General features: G+C 51.9%; 1 protein-coding gene across 5 annotated transcripts in view; it reads left to right on the top strand.

The window, feature by feature from the left end:
* The window catches only part of WSCD1 (WSC domain sialate O sulfotransferase 1), a 44,259-nt gene that overhangs the window by 14,664 nt on the left and 7,766 nt on the right, over window positions 1-21,829 (top strand). For 4 of the 5 annotated variants that reach the window (XM_037029558.1, XM_037029554.1, XM_037029556.1 and 1 more), the window contains exons 3-5: window positions 2,193-2,307; window positions 3,862-4,046; window positions 8,985-9,106. In XM_037029558.1, the coding sequence (XP_036885453.1) occupies window positions 2,193-2,307; window positions 3,862-4,046; window positions 8,985-9,106 (422 nt within the window). Of the gene's footprint in view, window positions 1-2,192; window positions 2,308-3,861; window positions 4,047-8,984; window positions 9,107-9,533; window positions 9,656-21,829 lie in introns of all 5 variants that reach the window. The other variant, XM_037029555.1, reaches the window with a different exon arrangement.

Raw genomic sequence — 21,829 nt, 5'->3', positions numbered from 1 at the left:
TATTTACTGATCCATCATTGCAGCACCCTCTAACCAGGTCCCAGGTTAGAGTGTAGGATTAGAACAGTAATAGCTATCATTTACTCAAACATCTGTTAATGGCCAAGCGTTGTTCTGTGTCGATGTACATCTGTTATCTCATTTAATTTCAAGCTGCCTTATATGTACGTGGTGCTATTACCATTTTAATGATGAAGAATTTGAGTTTCAGGGAAGTAAAGACATTTAAAAATGTTTATTATTAACCATGATATATTGACAATAAAAACAATCACTACTGAGCACACCCTCCATGCCACACCTTGTGTTTGACACTTCCCGCGTGCAATGGAGTTCTCACCACCACTCCATGAATTCCGTGGGAGCATAGCCCCATTTCTCACATGGGAAAGCGGAGGCTCAGGGTGAGGAAGCTGCACCTGCCAGCTCACACAGCTAGGTCCCCGTGGAGCCTGGATTTGAACCTACGTCACCCATTCCCAAAGCTGTTCCCTGCTCCCCAAGATACACGCACGTGCCATTCTCAGCCTTCAGGGGTCTTGAGCCCAGGCACCTTTGCAAACTTTAAGTTAATTTCTCACCAACAGGGACAAGTGTTTAACAAACCCCAAGCTTGTGTCTTGGGTGTTTAATTGAAAGCTATAATAGAATTTCTTCTTTGTTGAGCAACGCAAGAGAAATTTCTGAAACATTCGTTTTCTTACACTAAGTAGGCAAACTAAGGAGGCGAGCAGTCCATCCTTGCTGACCTGGAGAAAATCTTTCCGCAGTGGTCCATGCTGCTCTCCAGGTCCCGAGACTTTACATAAAGAGAGTGAAACACTTTCAGGGACTGGGGGCCCGGGATCCTGAGTGCAGGGGCGTAGCATATGCCTCCGAACAGACGCTGAGTGCGGCCACGTGTGTGTGGATGGAGCCACAAGAGGCTCATTGCCTGGAAGGGGGAGAGGTATCTCCCTCTCTCAGGGCAGCAGGACAGGGCTGTCGCAGACTTCCACTGGCCTGGGGATGTGCCAGAGGTGCCTGGACTGAGCCCCTGACAGGATGGCTCTCTTACACGCTGACAGACTCTGCTCACACACCTCTGGTGATGGGGCTTGCTCTCTCCTGAGACAGCAGATTTTTTTTCTTTAAATAGCTCTATCTGTTTGCAAGATCTTATTTATATTAGCTAAGACCAGTATTTCCACAATTAATTTCTTCCCTCTGGATTACAAGAAGGTGACAGAACCTGCCCCTTGGGACATTTGTGGAGACAGGGTGCGCTCTCGAAGCCTAGGAAAGGTAGGGGTCAGGGAGGGAGGGGTCCAGGAGAGGTATTGGGCTGGCCAAAAATTCCATTCCTTTTTTTCCAAACGATGGCTCCAGTATGGAAAGTAAAGTCTTAGTTGACTTTAACTTCATCCAAAACCCCAATTTTGTTAGATTGTTTTGTGACAGCTGTCATAGCAGCATGCATTGTTTAAAAAGTATCAAAATTGATTAATTTTTATGCAGCCATGTTAATATTGAAGATGGAAGAAGATCTGCCACATTTTGGTGTATTATGCTTTATTATTTCAAAAATGCAACTGAAATGTGAAAAAAAAGATTTGTGCAGTGTATGGAGAAGGTGCTGTGACTGATTGAACATGTCAAAAGTGGTCTGCGAAGTTTCTTGTACTATTGAGATTTTGGCCAGATAATCCTTTGCTGTGGGGCTGTCTTGTGCACTGGAAGGTGTTAGCAGCGCCCTGGCCTCTGCCCACTGGAAGCCAATAGCAGGAGGTAGTTGACTTACTCAAAATATCCAAATCAATAAAGTTAATGGTGAAAATGAAAAATGTGTTTTGTATTTTACAGGAAACAAATGTAACAGACCTTTTGTCACTTAACCCAGCCAGGTTTGCTAGTTGGGGTGGAAGAACATGCCATTCAGATGGACATCAGGGTCCTGCCAGGGTGTCTGGGGGGACAGAGGGCCATCCACAAAGACAAGGGGCAGGAAGGGACCAGGGATGAAGGATCCAGAAGCGCTGCAGGAAAGTTGGGCCGCAGCCTTGTCCCCTGGCTTCCCTGAGAGGCCCCCTTGGCCAGGAAGGGCTGGGGGTTGCCTTGGGATCTCCTGGGGCAGGGGGCGGGGGGCGGGGTGCAGTTAGGAGCCTTCCCTCTCTCTGGGCCTCTGAGTCCCTGCTCTGCTTCCCGGCCCACAGGCACCTATGTTGGATGCTTCAGTGATGATGGCCAGGAGAGAACGCTGAAGGGCTCCGTGTTTTTTGACTTGAGAAAGATGACTGTCTCCCACTGCCAGGATGCGTGTGCTGAGCGGTAAGTGTGGGTCCCCAGACTCTCCACTGGAAGTGAGGTCAAGAGACAGTCCCCACAAGGAGGGGACACTCTAGCTGCCGGTTGACTGTCCGAGTGTAACTAACCAGGGCTTGACTGGTCAGGTCCCAGTTGTCCAGAAGAAAGTTTACTGATGAGGTGGCAGGGGTTATGGAAGGGGCCCTGGGCTTGGTGCCAGAAGACCAGGGGTCTAGTCCAGCTGTGCCAAGGACTTACCCTGTGACTTAGCCCTGAGTCCGTTTCCTTTCCTGGGCCTCAGTTTACTTCTCTGTTTAAAATAGAATAAAGGGCTTTAACACAGATTTCTCTGAGGGCCTTTTAGCTCTGTAGGAAAAGTTATTGTGTTTGTAACAAGATTTGCTCTTTCTGCTCATTGCGGCAGACACTGGTCGTATGCCAGGGAATGGTCCCTACACTCAAGGCTCTCACAGCACTCTCTGCACGCATGTGCACGTGTGTGCAGGTGTGTGCATGCTCACACACAGCGGACGGGTAAAACAGAGTCGGCAGAGGTACTCTTGACTTATTTCAGTCACACAGATTCTTTCGTATTTGTTGGGTCATAAGTCCTTACCTCCTTCTCGGTGACCACCAATTATGCCCATTTTATAGGTGGAGAAGCTGAGAAGAAACAGGGAAGGAAAGGACAGGTATGCTTGATAGTCCAGCTAAAGCTACAACTGAGACTGATGGTCTCATTTTATTCTCCTGACGGTTAAGGAATCGGAGACTCAGAGGCAGTAAGTGGTATTCAGGGTCACACAGCTAGCAAGGGGCCCAGTGAGGGCGAGGAGCTGGCGTTTGGGTTTTCAGTGTGGGATTTCTGTACCTAGGTCCACTGAGGTGGGAGTTTGAAAATGTTGGCCTCTTTTCATAGTTAAAATACTGTAACAACACTGGTTCCGTTTGCTATCTTTCTTCACTACAGCATCACACCTGGGTGGAGGCGGGTAAGCGCACCCTGGGGGGAAGTAGGCTGCCACCGGCCCTGTTTGCAACACTTGGAGGGCAATTTTGACCAGTGGTGTGCTGGAGCCAGCTCATGGCTGGCTCACGAGAGCAAACCGTTCAAGTTTTAGAAAATGTGATAAGTCCGTAACTAGACCATCAGTAGCTCAACATCATCCACAGAAACTGACAAATGCCACCAGTTAGGGCTCCTTCCCTCCCATCCTGAGAACGGGTTAATAGCTCGGCACAGCTATGGACACACGGTGACCTGTTCCCATGGACAGCACCTCAGGGGGCAAAGGTCAGGGCTGACAGGAGGAGCCCATGGGGCTGATTCAGTTAGCTTATCACAAAGGAACAGCTGTTCCCTAAACCGAGGCAGGTGACCCTGAAGTCTGGCCAAGACCATGGGCTGAGGGTAACCATCTGCTGAGGGCCCTGGCCCTGCCCCGCCTCCCACCCGCCCAGACCTGACCTCTGCTCCAGGCCCAGCCGTTGTTCTGTGATCCAGACTCAGTGCTGCTGGGACCCCATCCCCAGCTCTGGGCGCAGGGCGGCTTACCCCAGGCCTCACTTTCCCCGCAGGTCCTATGTCTACGCTGGCTTGGAGGCCGGGACAGAGTGCTACTGCGGGAACCGACTCCCAGTGATGAGCGTCGGGCCAGAGGAGTGTAAACACGAGTGCAAGGGCGAGAAGGGGTCCGTGTGCGGGGGAGTTGGCCGGCTTGCTGTCTACCGGGTGGAGGAGCTGCAGCCGAGCTCCAGGAAGCGTGAGTGTGCTGCCCCCTCCCAAGCTCTGTCTGTCCCTGGCACTACAACTGCCTGCCCCCACTGTAGCCTCCGGTCCAGATTACTTGGAACAGAAACCCTGCCCTCCCTTCCTTATCACCTTCCCTGGGCAGGCTTGTCACAGAGGGGAATGGGATCAGAGTGTGCCAAAGGTTGCTTGAGTTCGTAACTGAGGCACATCTTACTCTGTCCCCGAAAGGATAGAGAAACTGGTCAGGAGGCTTGGGGCCTAGGCCTACGTGTGTCTCAGACATGCTGTGTGGCCTCAGGCAGCTCGCTTTCCCTCTCTGGGTTCCAGTCTATTTTGTAAAGGCAGAGACAGGCCTAGATTTTTAGCAGTGGGGTGGACCAGATAATCTATAAGTTTCCTAGCCATTAAATACCTAAAAATGGTGAATAAAACTGAACAAACACTATTTTCCATGCGTAGCTGAACTAGCAAGAAAATAAGGAAATCCCTTGCTCCAGAAGAGAGGAAACTGGAAATCACAATGGTAAGATGAGAGCCAGACGATGCCACGCAGCTCTGGGTTGCTGCAGAGGGAAGCTGGAGGCCACAGGCTAGGTTTTGGTGTCCCCGTGGGACAGAGGTGGAGGCTTTGAGCTGATCAGCTAGGAAATCAGATGGAAACCTCTGCATGAAGAGGGATTCAATGTCACTGAAGTTTAAATCAATAAAATGTAGGAGTATTTTTAGTGATAATAAAGAAGCTTTTATTTTTTTTATTGTTGTGCAATTATAGTTGTCCTCATTTTTCCTCCATTACTCTCTCCCACCCTCCCCAACCCCACCTCCCACATTCAATCCTCCCCTCCCCATTGGCTTTGTCCATGGATCCTTTATACATGTTCCTTCATGACCCTTTTCCTTCTTTGCCCTGTTATCCCCCTTTGCCCTTCCCTCTGGTTACTGTCAGTTTGTTCTTTATTTCCATGTCTCTGGTTATATTTTTCTTGCTTGTTTGTTTCGTCGATGAGGTTACACTTATAGGTGAGATCATATGGTATTTGTGCCTCACTGCCTGGCTTATTTCACTTAGCATAATGCTCTCCAGTTTCACCCATGCTGTCGCAAAAGGTAGGAGCTCCTTCTTCCTTTCTGCTGCATAGTATTGCATCTTGTAAACGTACCATAGTTTTTGATCCACTCATTTACTGATGGGCCCTTAGGTTGCTTCCAGCACTTGGCTATTATAAATTGGGCTGCTATGAACATTGGGGTGCATAGGTGCTTTTGAATTCATATTTCAGGGTTCTTAGGGTATAGTCCCAACAGTGGAATTCCTGGTCAAAAGGCGGTTCCATTTTTAGTTTTTTTGAAGAGATTCCTTACTGTTTTCCACAGTGGCTGCACCAGTCTGCATTCCCACCAACAGTGCACTAGGGTTCCTTCTACTCTGCAGCCTCACCAGTACTTGTTTGTTGATTTGTTTATGATGGCCATTCTCACCAGTGTGAAGTAGTATCTCATTGTGGTTTTAATGTGCATATGTCTGAAGGCTAGTGATGCTGAGCATCCTTTCGTATGTCTCTGAGTCCTCTGTAGGTTTTTTAAAATATCACCTACTATTTCAGGGGGGTGGAAAGAAAACTTTTCTCTTTTTGACCTGAGCTTCAGGTAAAAAAAATATCTCCCTAAGCATTTGTATTGTAATTGTGGGCCTGTATTTGTATGAGTTTTGAGTTCAGATTAGTACAATCTGCCAGGTCCTGGAAGCTCCAACATAAAGATTGGCTTTGGACCACCTGGGGGTGCTGGCAGAGGCAAACCAGCACCAGCCCAGCAGTGAGGAGTTTCCATAGATAAATTCTCACTGAAGATAAACTTAGAAATTAAGTGCAGCACTCAGGAGGAAATAATGAGGTATGAGGGAGAGTCAGCCGGTGCTTCCGACAGCAAGAACCCCTGGGGTTTCAACGGGGAAGTACTTTCACACAAAGATGACAACTGAGGGGGCCCAGTTAGATGTGCCCCAAACTCAGGTTTGTCCTGATTGCAAGCTGATGGTCCCCAGATCCACTTAATCTCATTATAAAAGCCTCCTTTAAAAAATAAATACTACTGTGCACATCAGGGGCTGTCCTTTGCATAGTTGGAAGGGGCTGGGCTGGGAAGGAGTCAGAATGTAGAGACCAACCCCCACTGCTGGCAAGGGGGAGTGCAGTATGTGATGGAGGCACTGCCCAGCGCCCAAGTACACTGACTCATGGACACAGCCACTTCTGGCCATGCACCTAGTGACAGGGCTCCGGGTCAGGAAATGGATTAGTTTGAGGACGGGGCCAAGCCCAGGGAAAGAGGGCTTAGGTCAGAAGCTAGAACTAGAACTGCAGGGGTGTGTCCGGGAGGGCTCTCCTAGCAATGAGCGTTTGCCACGCAGTGCAGAAGCCTCGCTCTGAGAACCACGGGGACTGCACACGGGGCCAGAGTAATGGGGAAAGTGGCTTAGTGCTCAGGCCTGGCCAACTGCACCCACTTTCATGCTTCTAGTCAGATGGGATATATCTGGGCACGGAGGCTCCAGATGGGGAATGGGGCAGGGAATTCACTAAGGAGACCATTAACTCCACAGATAGTCATTGATACCTGCTCTGTGCCAGGCCTGGTAGAGGTCACCATGGTGCATGGATCCATCAGGTTCTGCTGCATCCCCTGGGCATCCAGATGAGCTTCCTGAGGACCAGAATGTTCCAGACTGGTTTCTTGGGTCTTTGGTTTTCCTTGGTTCCAACAACAGCCCCTGATGCCTCTCCTCTACCCTCCAGCAGGACCAGGTCTTGGCTCTGGGCTGCCCTGTCAGCCCCTCCCACCTGCTCAGCCACTGACTCAGGGATCGTTGTTGTGCATGAGGTTGCCCACTGGTTAGGGGGAGATGGCCCAGTCATTCGAGCCAGCCTCAGATCTTGAGCTGATTAGACTTGACACCATGGTTCATGTTGGAAACGGTCTAGTAGCTGCCCCTTTGGATGGGCTGTGGAGCCCAGGGGTTGACCTTTGCCTGCCCACTCCCTTCCCAACAGGATGAGCCAACAGAATGAGCCAAAGAGGCAGCCAAGTGACCATCCATGTTAAATTTCAGCATCTCCCTAACAAGGGGCACTCACAGGAATAAGAGCCATGAATGTGCTCCCCAGGCTGGGATCAGAGATAGAAACGAGCAGCTAACTCATCAGTGACTTCATCTTGAAGGGGTCCTTCTGCCTTAAGTGGCCATGGGGCTGTCACCTGGGAAGCAAGGGAGAGGGGCATGGATAGACTGCACTGGATGACAGCCTCTTCCCTGACAGTCACTCAGTGACGATGTCTAGAGGCAGCTGAGGCTACCGTCCCCAGCAGCTCAGGCATTGCAGTGTATGCTGGGCCCCTGCATGCCCTGTTGTGTTCAGTTTATCCATCTGCTCAGCCCTCATTGGGCACCTGCTGTGTGTCAGGGTCAGGGCTGGGGGTGGAGAGCATAGGGGCCACCCAGTTACATCCTCCTCCTGGAGCTGTCCCTGTGGCCTGGGATGCCCATGACCCCAGTCGGTCTACGCTTTGCCTATGCTGCTCAGCCTCTCGGTCACATGCCCTGCAGCCTGTCTCTCATTGTCCGTCCCACCCCAGAGCAGCTGGCTGAGAGCCATGGGCTGGCCCATCTACCTATTTTGCTCTTTGGGGGCCCAATCATGCCACAGGACAGGAAGGAATTCTGTGGCCCCAGAACAAGCCAACACCCCAGGCCCTTCCACCAAAGGCCAGGGCAGCCACATCAGGGGCTAGCATGTGGGTGCATGTTGCCCCTCAGAACAGCTCTGGCTGCCAGGCCTTACGTAGGTGAGGAATCAGAGGCCATGACACGGCCCAGTTTCAGAGCGAGTGACCAGGAGTGCCAGGACTTGACCTCCAGTCATTAGGATGCTCAGCCCAGACTGTTTTCCTGGCACGAGGTTGCTTTCCTTCATTTGTGCCCAAATAGGTTGGTGTCCTGACGTCCAAACTACCAGTGACATGGTTGGTCAAATGGGCTCCCAGATCCAGGACTCCATCTTGCTTTGCAGTTTCGCATGGAGAGCCCTCCCACTACCGTGCTGGCTGGTGAGGGTTTCTGCTGCTGGTCACGGGCTGCGGCAGGCAGAGGGAGCAGGCAGAGATGCTGGGCACCAGGACGTCTGGTGTTGAGAGGACCCTGGTGTGAGAATCAGGATGCCATCCAGAGAAACTCAGATGAGTCTGGAAGAAGTATGAGCAGTTGGTGCTGAAACATTCCAGAAGGTTTGTTCAGCACCAGGGAAGCTGACTAGGGATCTACAGTTCTCCACGCAGAGATCCGGAGAACACCGTGGCCAGAGGCTTCCTCTGTAACAGACGTAAGGAGTATTCCTAGAATTTGCCAAGATCAGGGAGGAAGCAAAACAGTGGTGAATTCGGTGGCACAGTGAGAGAGAATGTGGCAGGATTTCAGGTTTCCAAATCTACTTTTCTTTCCACACATTCACAGAGAAGTCACAGACTTTTCCAGAATATCAGCCTCTCAGGTCACTTCTTACAGAATCTGGCCCATAACAGGTGTATGATCCAGATTGTGGAAGGCAGGAAAGGAGGGAGTTAGGGAGGGAGGGAGGAAGGAAGGAAGGAAAGAAGGAAGGAAGGAAGGGAGGGACACCATCCCCCGAGAGCTGAAGGCAATAGTGTGACCTGAAGTTTCAGATAAGTGGCCCCTTGTCAGTGACCTCGGGTGACCAAGGTTCCAATGCCTGTTTCCTCTCAGGAGCTCTGCTTGACCGCACCCCATCCGGGGCGGTTTGCCTTCTCTGACGTGAAACCTGCCCCTCCTGGGACAGTTACGCCTGTTCTAGGATCTGAAGCCACCAGCTTCCCTCAGGACAAACACCAACAGCCATGAGCACCGTTTCTCACTGGAACCCCATTTCTTCCATAGGGAGGACTGTCACGTACCGCGGCTGCTTCCGACTGCCGGAGAACATCACACACACCTTCCCCGACTCCCTGATACAAGCCAATGTGACAGTGGAGATGTGTTCTGGATATTGTGCCCAGAAAGTAAGACCAACTATATTCCACGACAGTCCAACATGTGAGGTGGTCTCAGGGGCAGGTGCCAGTGCTGGGCTGCACACGTACGGCCGCTCTCGGAGCCATGGGCCCCGCCACAGACATCGCTGAGGGTGCCCGCAGGGAGCCCGTTGCTAGGGCCGGCGATCCCAGGCTGGGTGGGGCGTTGTCAGCGAAAGTTGTAAAAAAGGATCATGCCTTTCCTGATGTGAGCTTTTGGCACCAGTGTCGGATGTTAANTCAGGAGCTCTGCTTGACCACACCCCATCCGGGGCGGTTTGCCTTCTCTGACGTGAAACCTGCCCCTCCTGGGACAGTTACGCCTGTTCTAGGATCTGAAGCCACCAGCTTCCCTCAGGACAGACACCAACAGCCATGAGCACCGTTTCTCACTGGAACCCCATTTCTTCCATAGGGAGGACTGTCACGTACCGCGGCTGCTTCCGACTGCCGGAGAACGTCACACACACCTTCCCCGACTCCCTGATACAAGCCAATGTGACAGTGGAGACGTGTTCTGGATATTGTGCCCAGAAAGTAAGACCAACTATATTCCACGACAGTCCAACATGTGAGGTGGTCTCAGGGGGCAGGCGCCAGTGCTGGGCTGCACACGTACGGCCGCTCTCGGAGCCATGGGCCCCGCCACAGACATCGCTGAGGGTGCCCGCAGGGAGCCCGTTGCTAGGGCCGGCGATCCCAGGCTGGGTGGGGCGTTGTCAGCGAAAGTTGTAAAAAAGGATCATGCCTTTCCTGATGTGAGCTTTTGGCACCAGTGTCGGATGTTAAATTTTAAGACTTGGTTTGGCAGTGAGAAGATGCTGGCTCGGGACCTGGGGACAGCAGATGGATTTCCTGTTCTGTGTGCTGACAGTGTTGGGCCATGAACCTGACTTCAGGGGCTATGTTCACACGATTGGTCACCTTTGCTTCAGCATGAGCTGAGGAGTGGAGCCGACTCTGTGAAGGGGCTGGGCAGGGCACTGGAGGCCATTGCCTTTGCGATGTGTGTTAGCTCTGGGGCGGGAACGTTGGCCAAGGCCAGGCAGGGCTTGCAAAAGGCAGTGCCCAGGAACTGCTAAGCGAGGCTGTTGAGGCCAGCAGGCTGCCCAAGAGCACTGAGGTCCAGGGATGCAGTGCAGTGGTCTCCAGGCTGCTCTGGAGGCTTCAGCCCTAGAATGGCCCTCCATGGCAGCAGGCTGGGGTTTGGGGCTGCCCCTGTATGCAGGGTTCAGCAGCCTTAATGGGGCCGTGGTATCTGGCCATGTAACAGAGTGGGGCTAGGAGAGAGGAAGGCCTGACAATGATGATGATGACGAAGATGGTGGTAGTTATCAACAGTAGCTAACGTGTATTGATCACTTATTCCATGCCAGGTACTGTTCCAAGCCCAAAAGTGTTAATCCATTTAATCCGTATAAAAGCCCTATGGGGTAGTTGCTATGATTATCTGCATTTTGCAGGTGAGGAAACAGAGTCAGGGGAAGCTTGAGCATTCCACCTGGGTTCACACAGACAGTAACGAGGGAGCCAGGATTTGAACACAGTCTAGCTCCATAGCCTGCTGGTGGTTTGAAAGGCACAGGAAGTGGGCCTCAGGGAAGGCAGATGTGGTTGGGTGTGAAGGAACCTGCCCTCCCCAGGTACGCCCCCTCCCTGGGAGCAACCTGTCCTCAGCTTGAGAGGCTTCCCCGGCAGGTGGGTGAAGACCAAGTCTTTCCTGGGCACTTTCCTCTTGTGCGCATGCAGCCTTTGAATGCGGCTCTCCTGCGTGTCCAGCGCTTCCGAAGCCTCTGCCAAGGGTGTCTTGGGCATCGGAATCACGAGACACGTGCAGTGAGCCATGAACGGTTTGTTGATTTGCAGGCATCTGGCCTGACGATCCCCACTTCCCCTCTCCTTCTCGTGGGAGCAGAGCCCAGGGTAGAGGCAGCAGGGACACCTGCTTGTGTGTGTGCAAGGAAACAAGCTGCTTCCCAGGGCCGCCTTCACACCTGCGGTTGAAGGTCTTCGCAGCAGGTCCCTGGAGAGCCCCCACTGGAGTCCGAGGAGCTTGACTGGACCCAACCAGGCTGCAGGCCCGCAGAGGTATCCTGTGTACTGGGCGCTATGCTAAGGGCCTGCCCACCAGTGCTCTGCTTCAACCCTCCCAGCAATCCCTGAGGAGGGATGCTCTGATCCCCACTTGCTACAGAGGCAGCGCAGGTTCACACACAGACGTGGAGTGACTGGGTTGTACAGCCCACTTTGGACACTGTGCCCCTGTGCTCTCAGGCTGCTGTCTTTGTTGACATTGTGGGAGGGCTGTGAGAGGGTGAGTGCAGCAAGCAGGCAACAGGAGCGAGGAGAAGGAAGAAGAGGACACGACAGGAAACAGACATCACTGCCCCACGTTCTTAGTGTTGTCAAGTATTTTCAACAGGTGATATGCTCGCATGGAACACGGGAAAAAGACACCAAAGTGCCCGGAGGGGAGAGTCTGCCTGTTATCCTGGGTGGCACCCCCACCCCCCGCCAGTATCTGTCCTTCCTTGGAGGTAGCCCATGGCCCTGACTTCCTGTGTCCACTCTCAGGGAAGTTCTACGACTATTCAAGCAATTGCTTCCTTCAGAGGCATTGCTCCTTCCCAAGCCCACGGATGGGGACGCGCTGCTCGCACTCCCCTGTTCCAGACTCCTTTTCCTCCACAATCTGTCTGAGCGATTGCTCCCTATTGGCAAGGAAAGTGCTTTCCCAATCTTTTATTCCATTACACGGATGTCCTATAATTTATTTAACCAATCCCCTGCTGTTACACATTTAGCTTGTTTCCAGTCTTTTGCTTTTACAAATAAGGCTGCAATGGCTTTCCTTGTGGGTGGTTCGTTTTGTTTCGGTGGATCTGTGAGACCGAGTTCCAGGGAGACGCTGGGTCACAGACTGCCCGTCCTCGTGTTGGCAAACATTGCTGTGTTGCCCTTGGCCAAGGTTATGCTAATGTTACACCCCCAGCAGCAATGGAGGAGAGGGAAATGAGGGCGCGCCCTGTGAGTCTTCTTTTAGGTACAGCGACTTCAAAGCAGCCTCCTAGGTGGATATCCCAGAATTCTGGGGGCGCCTCCTCTGGGGCAGCCCATAAGGGCCCAGAGATTTCTGCCTTGTGATTACAGACACACAGCTTGAAGATTTAAAACTCTTCGCCTTCTATTTTCAGCCTTTCTTCCTTTTTACTGGCACAAATCCACACTGCTGCAGTTTCACATTGGAGTGCGTGCCAAAGGTACCTGCAGGCGCTTGATTGCTTCTGCCATTTTGCACTTTAGCACCTTGTACGTCTCTCCTCATTGTGTGTTTCAAGGACAACCTTCTACCTGCTCAGCTCTGGCTAGTGCTCGTGGGAATTGTGAGGTCAGAACAGGGAAGAGAGGGCATCTGGGATTCTCCAAAGTGGCCTTTGCCTTCAGGGTTTGTTTCTCTTCCTGACCTCCCTGTGTGTGTCGTCTGGTGGGAGGGGAGGGTAGTGTTTCTGCCAGTCCCATTGTTTGGACCTCAGAAGTTTGCAGCTGTCAAGAACAGTCACAGTTTCCAGCTTTAACGCTAAAAGCCGGTCTTGGCAGGACACATGCAGTGAGATGTGGCCAAATGCCTATGCTGACAGTTACGGGGGGTGGGGGGTACCAGCAGAGCTCAGAGGTGGGGGAGACTGGGCCCCCACTCATGAGGTAGAGCTCACCCCTGGGGAGGGCCTAGGACAGGACCCAGCAGAGTGAAGTCAGTGCCTGATGGGGATGAGGGAAGCTTGGCAGTGGACTTGGGGAAGAATGCGCTTCTGTGGAAGGGTTGGAGCCAGAAGATGCGGGGTTGTGTCAACAGGTGGACAGGGGTGTGAGGGGTGCATTGTAAGACTACGCAACTGTTGAGCAGGAGGGGGCTGGTGGAAAACATCCCGGCTTGCCCAGAGTGGGGGGCTGCACGGTGTGGTGTGGAAGGTGGGGTGGGGACAAACTGCAGTGAGCCTTGGATGCNGCAGAGCTCAGAGGTGGGGGAGACTGGGCGCCCACTCATGAAGTAGAGCTCACCCCTGGGGAGGGCCTAGGACAGGACCCGGCAGAGTGAAGTCAGTGCCTGATAGGGATGAGGGAAGCTTGGCAGTGGACTTAGGGAAGAATGCGCTTCTGTGGAAGGGTTGGAGCCAGAAGATGCGGGGCTGTGTCAACAGTTGGACAGGGGTGTGAGGGGTGCATTGTAAGACTACGCAACTGTTGAGCAGGAGGGGGCTGGTGGAAAACATCCCGGCTTGCCCAGAGTGGGGGGCTGCACGGTGTGGTGTGGAAGGTGGGGTGGGGACAAACTGCAGTGAGCCTTGGATGCCTGCCTCAAAGTCCAGATTTTTTTTGTGGGTAGCAGGGAGCTACTGTGGTGTGCCCTGAGTGGTACTTCACAGCTGCAGGTAGGATGCTCCTGGGGTGGGGAGCGTGTTCTCTGTGGATCCCTTTGTTTTAGGATCAGTTGGTGCATTATAGGATGTTTAGCAGCATTTTTACCCCAACTGTCTCCAAACAAGACCAAATGTCCCCTGCAGGACAAGATTATCTCCTCATGCCCGGTCAGAACCATGGCCCTAGGGGGCAGCTCAGCAATGCATAGACACAGCCTACATTCGGCATGAGTCTGCACCCTGCTGAACGATGGGGTTTTCCACCTGTTTGGTGAGGATGCAGAAGGAAGTTCTGCCTCTGGTGCTGAGGTCTGGTAGGCGCGAGATCTGTCGGAAGTCCAGCTGACCCAGCCCTGCAGTGACCAGCAACCTCTCTGCAGAAATGGTTTTCTCTCTTCTCTCCCGGATGTGGAGGGTGGGTGAGAGAGGGGAAGTCAGAGATGTCTGGTTGTACTTTCCTGTCTGAAGTGCCAGGCGCTTTCTCCCCAGAGAGGCCCGTAGCACTGAGGCTGCAGGGCTGACACAGTGGAAGCTTCATCTCATTCTAATTTGGCTGAAAGATAAGCTCAGATGTTCTATGATGTGGGAATGGTTACCTTAAGCCACAGCCATACAGTGGACTATAATACAACCATTGAAAATGTTTGCACAGACTTTTATGATGGAAAATGCTCACAGAAGAATTTTAAATAGGACAGCACTAAATCTGGGGGAGGGGACTAAGGGCTTCATTAGGTCTGGCGGGTCCTGGCCCCTCCTCCCTCCCACGGCAGCAGATGTGAGAGGTGGGGCCTGGAAACAGGAAAAGAGGGGGAGCCCCCCTCACAGTGCCCAGCAACCATCTGGGGTTTATTTGAAGCCCCAGATTAAAATCTATATTGTTTTTTGTTAGCTAGTGGAAATGGTTGGTTTCAGGGTGCTCCACGAGTGTAGTTTGAGAGAAAAAGGACATTCTGGGGACTATTAGCATCTTAATGGTCTTTCTCTGCCAGCGAGAGGGACTTGACCAATGTGAGGTGTTTTTAAACACAGTAAAATGATCTTGTCTCATTGTCTGTGATGGTACGGAGATGGAAGGAAACCTGCGCACTCTCAGTACTCAGGAACCTATCCCCTCCTTATCTGGACAGAGGTGAGGATGAGGAGGGAGGGAGGAGCTTAGATATTTGCGCTGTTACCAATTCCGATCTGGGGGTGATTAATTCTGAAGCCTGATGCTTGTGTGCAAACAGACCATTTGGGGGAGTGTGCGGCCCCACAGTGGGACTGAGTGAAGTCTAACGCCATCTGTAAATAGATTGCTAACATGAAAGCTTCACCAGCTGTTATGCCTTGTGATCTGAGGTTTTATCTGCCAGCCACAGCCAGTGGCCACGGCCGGTGCTTCTACCGAGAAGAGAGTCGGAGGGGCAGGATTGGGGGCAGAGGAGAGGGCCTTTCTTTTGGCCCTCTTTCAGTCTCTTTTGGGTGTATAAGTTCTTCCTAGAGCATAATTATCTCCTGGTTGTTTTCCCATTGACATTTCTTCCAGGGGGTTTTCTTTGGCCATTTAATGGCATCGCTAACCCAGCCGCCTGTGAAATGGAAAAGCGCGTGTTAATGTGGAGCCTGCTTGTTCTCTGCTGGGCAGCCGCTCTGCCTAAATCCACTTGGACCCCGACAGCCACCATCTGTCCTGGTGGACTAGCTGCTTCCATAGGGCACACAGCCCCACACTCTGCCAAGGTTGGGTCTGTAGGAGTCTGGGCTTTGTGAGTTATTACCTTGACATTAAGAATTCTTTTCTCTGCCAACATGCTGTAGAGTCATTCCAGTAGGTGCCTGATAGGGTGTGGCTTAGGATTGCTTATAAAAATTCTGTAGTAAACCTGTTGATGTTATTCTGTGTGTCTTTAATGAACATGTATTGTTTTCTTTGGGGGGATTACAGAAGTTTTAAAAATTTTTGGAAATGTATAAATAAAATTGAAACTTGCTTGTAATTTTACCACACCAGAGAAAACAACTAAGAAGACTTTGCACACTTTTGGTCTTTTATTGTAGGTACACACACATACACACACATCTGTGTCTACAGAGAGAGAGGTAGGTAGACGTGGGTCTGTTTTTAATAAATTGACTCTTTCCTGCCATTTGTTTCCTTTTATCATTCAGTGTTTCATGAACCTCCTTTGCCCATGCTTCATGGCCATAAGGTATTCATTCCATCCTCTACTGTTGGGTGTTTGGGCTTTTTCTTGTTTTTTCCTTTTGTTATTATAAACAGTACTTCCAAGCACGAACATCCTTGCGGGTAGACCTTTGAGCATGTTCATGATTATTTCCTGGGGCTTTGTTATCAGATGCGGAATTGCTGGGGCACAGGATGTGTGCATTTTCAATGTGCACTCAAGAATTTCGGTACATTTTGAACAGTGAGTCACCTGGCCTCATTCTGAAGATGGTGGGCAGGCAGCTTTAGAGTCACCGTGACCTGGGTACAGAGCCCTGTTCTGCCCCTTTGTCACTTTGTGATCCTGGCCAGTCACGTGTAGCCATGACCTTAGTGTCCTCCTGCACTGAGCGGGATTGGCTGTGGTGGAAATGCCTCACCAGACGGTGAGGGGGACTCAGTGACATTGTGGACATGAAAGACTTCTGTGATTCGGGTGTCTCTTGCACAGCGAGTGTTCCAGATGATGGAATAATGGTCGTTATTACTCAGCTTCCCCTGGTTTCTGTGCTGTGCGTGGGATGTTTGGGAAACTGCCCAAGGCCAGGGACTGGTCCTCTCCCGTGTCAGTGGAAACCAGGCTCCGTGGGATCCCGCAGGTTTGGTGGTTCTGAGTCACAGTGTTTAACAGGCTCTTCTTTCTGATGTGCATCTGGCTCTGACGGGGAGGGTGTTGCATGGAGAGGGTCAGAGGGTCTCCTGGCTGGGGCTCAGTGTCTGCAGAGAGCCATTGCCCAAGGGAACATCCCATAGAGGCACTTGGAGACACTGACATTTGCCCCGAATCTTGAAGCAGCCCCTTAGAGGCTGGACACATGCAAGGGGACTGTGAGTCAGCTCTTCTTATGGAGAAGGCCCTGCCCCCACCCCCACACCTTTAGCCTCCCCTGGACTCAAGCCAGCCTAGTGGCTGAGTGTCTCCCCTCTGGCAGGCACCTCACAAGTGTTTCACTCCATCCTCAAACCCACCTTACAGATGCAGAAGTCAGAACTCAATCCATCTTCCCATAATCTCACACTTGCTGACCCCACAGCCTATGATCATTAAGCTGTGCCCCTTTCACAGGTGATAAGACCAAGGCTCAGAGATGCTCAGTAGCTTGTCGACACTGTGTAGCCTGACACCAAGCCTCACTCTGGCTCTGCCTTTCCAAACCACACAACCCCAGCTCTGCAGTCAGACCCCAGGCTCTCGATCACAGTACCAGCTGATGGGTTTTCAGTTAACTTGATGTTTGCCTGAAAGCACCAAACACAGAAGTTGGCCCCTCATGGCCCACAGGCAGCCACCTGTGTGGACGTCTTCATTTCCTTTTTTGTATCTTTAAAGTCAGACTGTCCTCTGGAGTGGGGGGAACTGCCCTGGAGGAAAAGACTGGTCAAACCTAACCTCTGGCTAGTTTGCAGATTTCTTCCAAAAATCCATGCGTTCATGTGTTTGCCTCCAAGGAGTTGAGTGTGGCAAAGCCCCAGACCGGACCCCAGGAAGCTGGCTCTGTCCACTCCCGCTGATGGTCTAAGGTCTTGGGCTGCTCACTGCCAGTCTCCACGCCTCAGTTTCCCTTCTGAAACCTGAAGTGCTGATCTATGATGTTTCTGGAATTCTGTATACATATGGAGATCCCAAGAAAGGTGCTCAAGGAGGAACGGAGGTGGAGGTGAAACCCAGATTGTAGAGAGGTCCAACTTGGGGCCTCACTCCTTGCCTGTTGGAATGTCCATTCCTTGACCCGTTGGCCATGACCAAGCCTTTGTGTGTGGATCCCCACCACCTGGAGAGCCCAGCCCAGCTGAATCATGACCTGGCTCCAAGCCAGACACGCAGGCTCAGGCTGGCGGGGGAGAGTCAGGATTAGGATGTGCATCCGCCCTGCTCTCTGACACAGGCTCAGTGGCTCCCTCTTTAACCCCATGTCTATTTTCGTGAACTGTTCCCACGTCTCTGTTCATTTTTTCTGCCTTGCTTTTTCTAATCATTTTCTCCTTTCTCCTTGCATTCTCTCTCTCTCTCTCACTGAAGTCTGGGATGGTGGCGGGAGGAGGGGAGTGGGTGAGTTGGCAGAGAGATAAGATTCATCAATATTTAATTTTTATGGAAATCGTGTCCTAGAAATCCTCAAGGGGCTAAAAATTGTTCTGTGTTTTCAGAATCTAGTGATGTCGCTGAAGCGGTTATGTTGTAAATAAAACCACATTACTGTCTGCAGCTCTCCGGTTGCTCTGCAAACACCCCGAAACTTGACAGTTTAATCCACTCAAGGAAGCAAAAAGGTTCAGGTCACTGGTGGGAGGGCAGCGTGTCCCCAGCCTTGAGATGTAGGACCATGAGGCTTCAACATCAGTGGCCAGAGAGGGAGACAGAGCTAGCTGCCCTTAGCAGAGCTACATGGTGGTGAAATCTTCTCTAAACAGGAATCCCAGGAGGGCCCAGGCCCCTGGGGTTCCTGCTGTTGGGGCGGGGGAGTGGTTTGCTGCAATACAGCAGTTTCCTTCTCCTCCCTCTTGCCCAGGACAAACATGACCGAGAAGGCTTGTGCCCACGTCCATTGCCAATGACTCTGGGGAGAGGTAGGATCTGTAAAGAATTCATTCATTCTTTTGTTCATTGGGTTGTCCATCAAACGTTCATTAAGTATCCACGGCGTTCTAGAGAATACAGTAAAGCTCACCAGACACGCAAAGATTCTGGCTCAAGTTCTCGGGGATGGAGACAAGCAATAAACAGGTCATTAAGTAAAACAGATTGTATGTTGAATGCTGACAAGTTCTGTGGAGAAAACTGAAGCGGGAACCTTAGATATTAACCCATGAGAAATGAAAATATTCATTGACTCAAAGTCTTGTACATGAGCATTCACAGCGACTTTTTTTGTAATAGGTAGAAACCAGAAGCAGCCCGTGTGTCCATCAAGTGCATGAATTACAAATTGGCATGTTCACACACAGAAGAATAGCGATAAAAAAGAACAATGTACTAATAGATGAAACTACATGGGTGGATTTAACAAACGTGTTTCTGAATGAAAGGAGGCAGACACACAAAAATAGACGTTGGATGACTCTATTTATAGGACATTCGAGAAGAGACTAAGTGAGTCTGTGGTGGTAGAAATCAGGGGAGCAGTTGCTTTGAGGGAGGCAGGGCTGACTGGGGACCTGGGGTGAGGAAAATGCTGTGAGTCTTCATTCACCAGGACCAGCTGGCTGGGGCACTGAGGGTCAGAGTCTCGCGTCGCTGTTACAGCTCTGAAACAAAATCAGAAAGCACGGCTGGGGGATAGTGTATTTCTGGGGTGGTGGGAGGGGCGTTTCGGCTTGAAACGGGGAAGCCAGAAGAGGCTCCAGGAGAAGGGAAGGTGAAGAAAGTGAGGGAGAAAGCCATGAGGGTGTCTGGGGTCAGAGCATTCGAGGCAGCGAGGACAGCAAGTGCAAGGGCCCCGTGGGTGGCATGTGACTGTGATGTGGCCACTGTGGGTGGCCCAGGACATGAAAGGAAGCTAGTGTGTGAGTTTACCAAGGTTGCTGTCACAAAGTCCTGCAGGTCAGTGGGGGCTTAAATGACAGCACTTGTATTTATTTTCATGAGGACTTACTGTTCCAGGGGCCAGAAGTCTGAGATCAACATGTCGATCGGGTTGGTTTCTTCTGTCCTGGGCTTGCAGATGGCACCTTGTCCCTGTGTCTTCACGTGGTGGCCCCTCAGCCCGTGTGCGTTCGTGTTCTAGTCTCTTCTTCTAACAACCACACCAGTCGGATGGGATGGGGCCTGCCCCAGTAGCCCCATTTAAGCTTGATGACCTCTTTAAAGACCATATCTCCAAATGAATTCACTTCTGAGGTATGGGGGTTAGGATTGCAACGTATGAAATACAGGGAACACGATTCAGCCCGTAACAGCTGGGGACACAGGCGGGAGGCCGAGAGCTCCCCCTGTTGCTGCCGTGGGTGCCCCAGCTGCTTGTTCCCGCGTGCTGTGCTGAGCCTGTTGGTCTGGGAGGAGGTGGCACCAGGACTTTGTGGGAGAGGGTGGGTGGCGATCAGAGAGGCCAGAGGCCACAATTCCTATGATGGCTTCTCACAGACTCATGTCAGCAGAACTTCCAGAAAGCCAGTGGTGTTCTGATTGAAGGTCAGGACTCACATTTCACTTTCTATGAAAAATGGCCTGGGGGCCCTGGGTAGCTGGAGTCTGGCTGGGCATGCAGACAGGGTTGTCAGCCTTTGTCCACTCACTGCCAAGTCCAGTCACCTCGACTCTGCACGGTGACAGTGGCCAGTGCTGCCCATGCTGGACTGTCCCCGCAGCTGACATGGAGGGCAGCTGTGGTTGGGGGTGTGGCTGGTCTCCAAGTTAAGGATTCATGAGTCTTCAGAGCAATTCATTGTTTTACGTGCCTGATCAAGACTGAAAGACCACAAGTGCTAAGTGGGCGAGGGGCTTCCGACCTTTGCTTGGTTCTGAGCTTAGGGGCTTTGGAAGGGGAGCCAAAGAGAGAAGCCTTAGGAAACAAACTCTTGGTACTCTGGTGAACAGGTGAGTGTCAGGTGGACAGATGGCACAGTGAAAGGCCTTAAGTGGTAAAAATAGGGAGCACCTACTATGTAGTAGACACTAGGCGGGGTCCATTATTCCCCAGCACTCTGAGGGGGATAGGATTACCCCCACATTACAGAGGAGGAAATCGAGGTTCAGAAAGGACAGCTAACCTGTCCAAGGTCACACAGATGCCGAATTAGGACATGGGAACTTGAGTCCAGGTCTTTTGATTATAAACCTGGTGATTTCTGTACTACACAGTGCTCCCTCCCTCTGACATTGAGGTCCACGGATACCCAGAGCAACTGCCCTCCACCCCCCCATTCCAGGTTCAAGTGTCTTCCAGGAAAGGCTTGGGGATAGCCTGCTAGTCTATCTAGGGTGGGCAGGGGGAGGCTAGGGAGAGGGTGGGAGAGAAACCAGATACTCCAGTTCTCACAGGCAGGTGGATTCATGGAGTGTGTCCATCTCACAGATGGGAAAACAAGGTTTCAAAGTAGAGGTGACTTGCTTATGGTCACATAGAACGTTTAAGAGTTTTTCCTCTTACAAAGGGAGCTGGGAGCTTGAGAAGCAGCCAGTGCAGCAGGATATTGTGTGGGGAGGGGGGCCGCAGGGGGTAGGTGTGTCTAACGTGATAATAGTGAGTCTGCCCTCCCCCCACCCTGTCCCTACTGTGAGAGTCGGAAGTGGGCGTGGGCTCTGGTCAAAGTCCTGGCAGAGGTGAAGCTGCCCCTCAGCCCTGACAAAGGACAAGGCGGGCAGGGAGAGGCTCTCACTGGGGAGAGAACTCAGCCTATGCCTGGAACGGTGGCCCTGCATGGTGGGCAGGGGTCAGCACCCAGGAAAACCTCCTCCCCTCCCCACTAGAGTCTGTCCCCTCCCCCAGGCTCTGCCTCGCCCTCCCTTGGCTGGGACTCCACCTCCGTTGTCTTCTCTGAGATCCTCCGCGTTGCCAGGCTCTGCTCAGAAACCACTATTGATTCACTTTTATTTATTTATTTATGAGATTTCACTGTGGGCAAAAAATAAAGAGGTTTTTGCCGCGCTTCCCTTGGCAGTGAGAAGGCTCCTCCGCCCACAGCCTCCCTCCCGCCCGCATGCTCCTGACTCCTCTCTGCACACTCCAGCAGGCTTGCCTCTCCTGTGTTCAAGACGCAGAAATGAGATGGGGCTACGTGCCCTCCCTAGTGCCCGATGTGCAGCAGCTGCTCAAAAAATAGCTGTGGGAAAGGTGGGTGGGGGATTTTTGAGTGAGCCATGACTGATGCCGAGGGTGAGGAGGCGGAAGACGAGCCGTGCCCGTGTGGGAGCGCGGAGCGTGCGCGGGTCCAGTCCCAGCATCAGGACCCTTCTCATCTCATCCTCGTCATAAACCTGCAAGGCGGATTTGATTACTTTTGTTCAATGTGGAAATTCAGAGAGGTTCAGCACCTTGCCCAAGGTTACCCAGCTCGGGAACTCAAAGATGCTTGTGTATGTATCTAGATGCCTGTATTCACACCCAGGCCTTTCAGAAGCCAGTGCCTCAGCTCTGTTCATGG

The sequence above is a fragment of the Sturnira hondurensis genome, unplaced genomic scaffold (assembly GCF_014824575.4).
Source record: "Sturnira hondurensis isolate 20B ecotype Veracruz unplaced genomic scaffold, ASM1482457v3 Scaffold0020374, whole genome shotgun sequence".
Classification (NCBI taxonomy): Eukaryota; Metazoa; Chordata; class Mammalia; order Chiroptera; family Phyllostomidae; genus Sturnira; species Sturnira hondurensis.
Note: the sequence above shows the minus strand (reverse complement) of the source record. Positions and strands in the feature narration are given on the sequence as shown.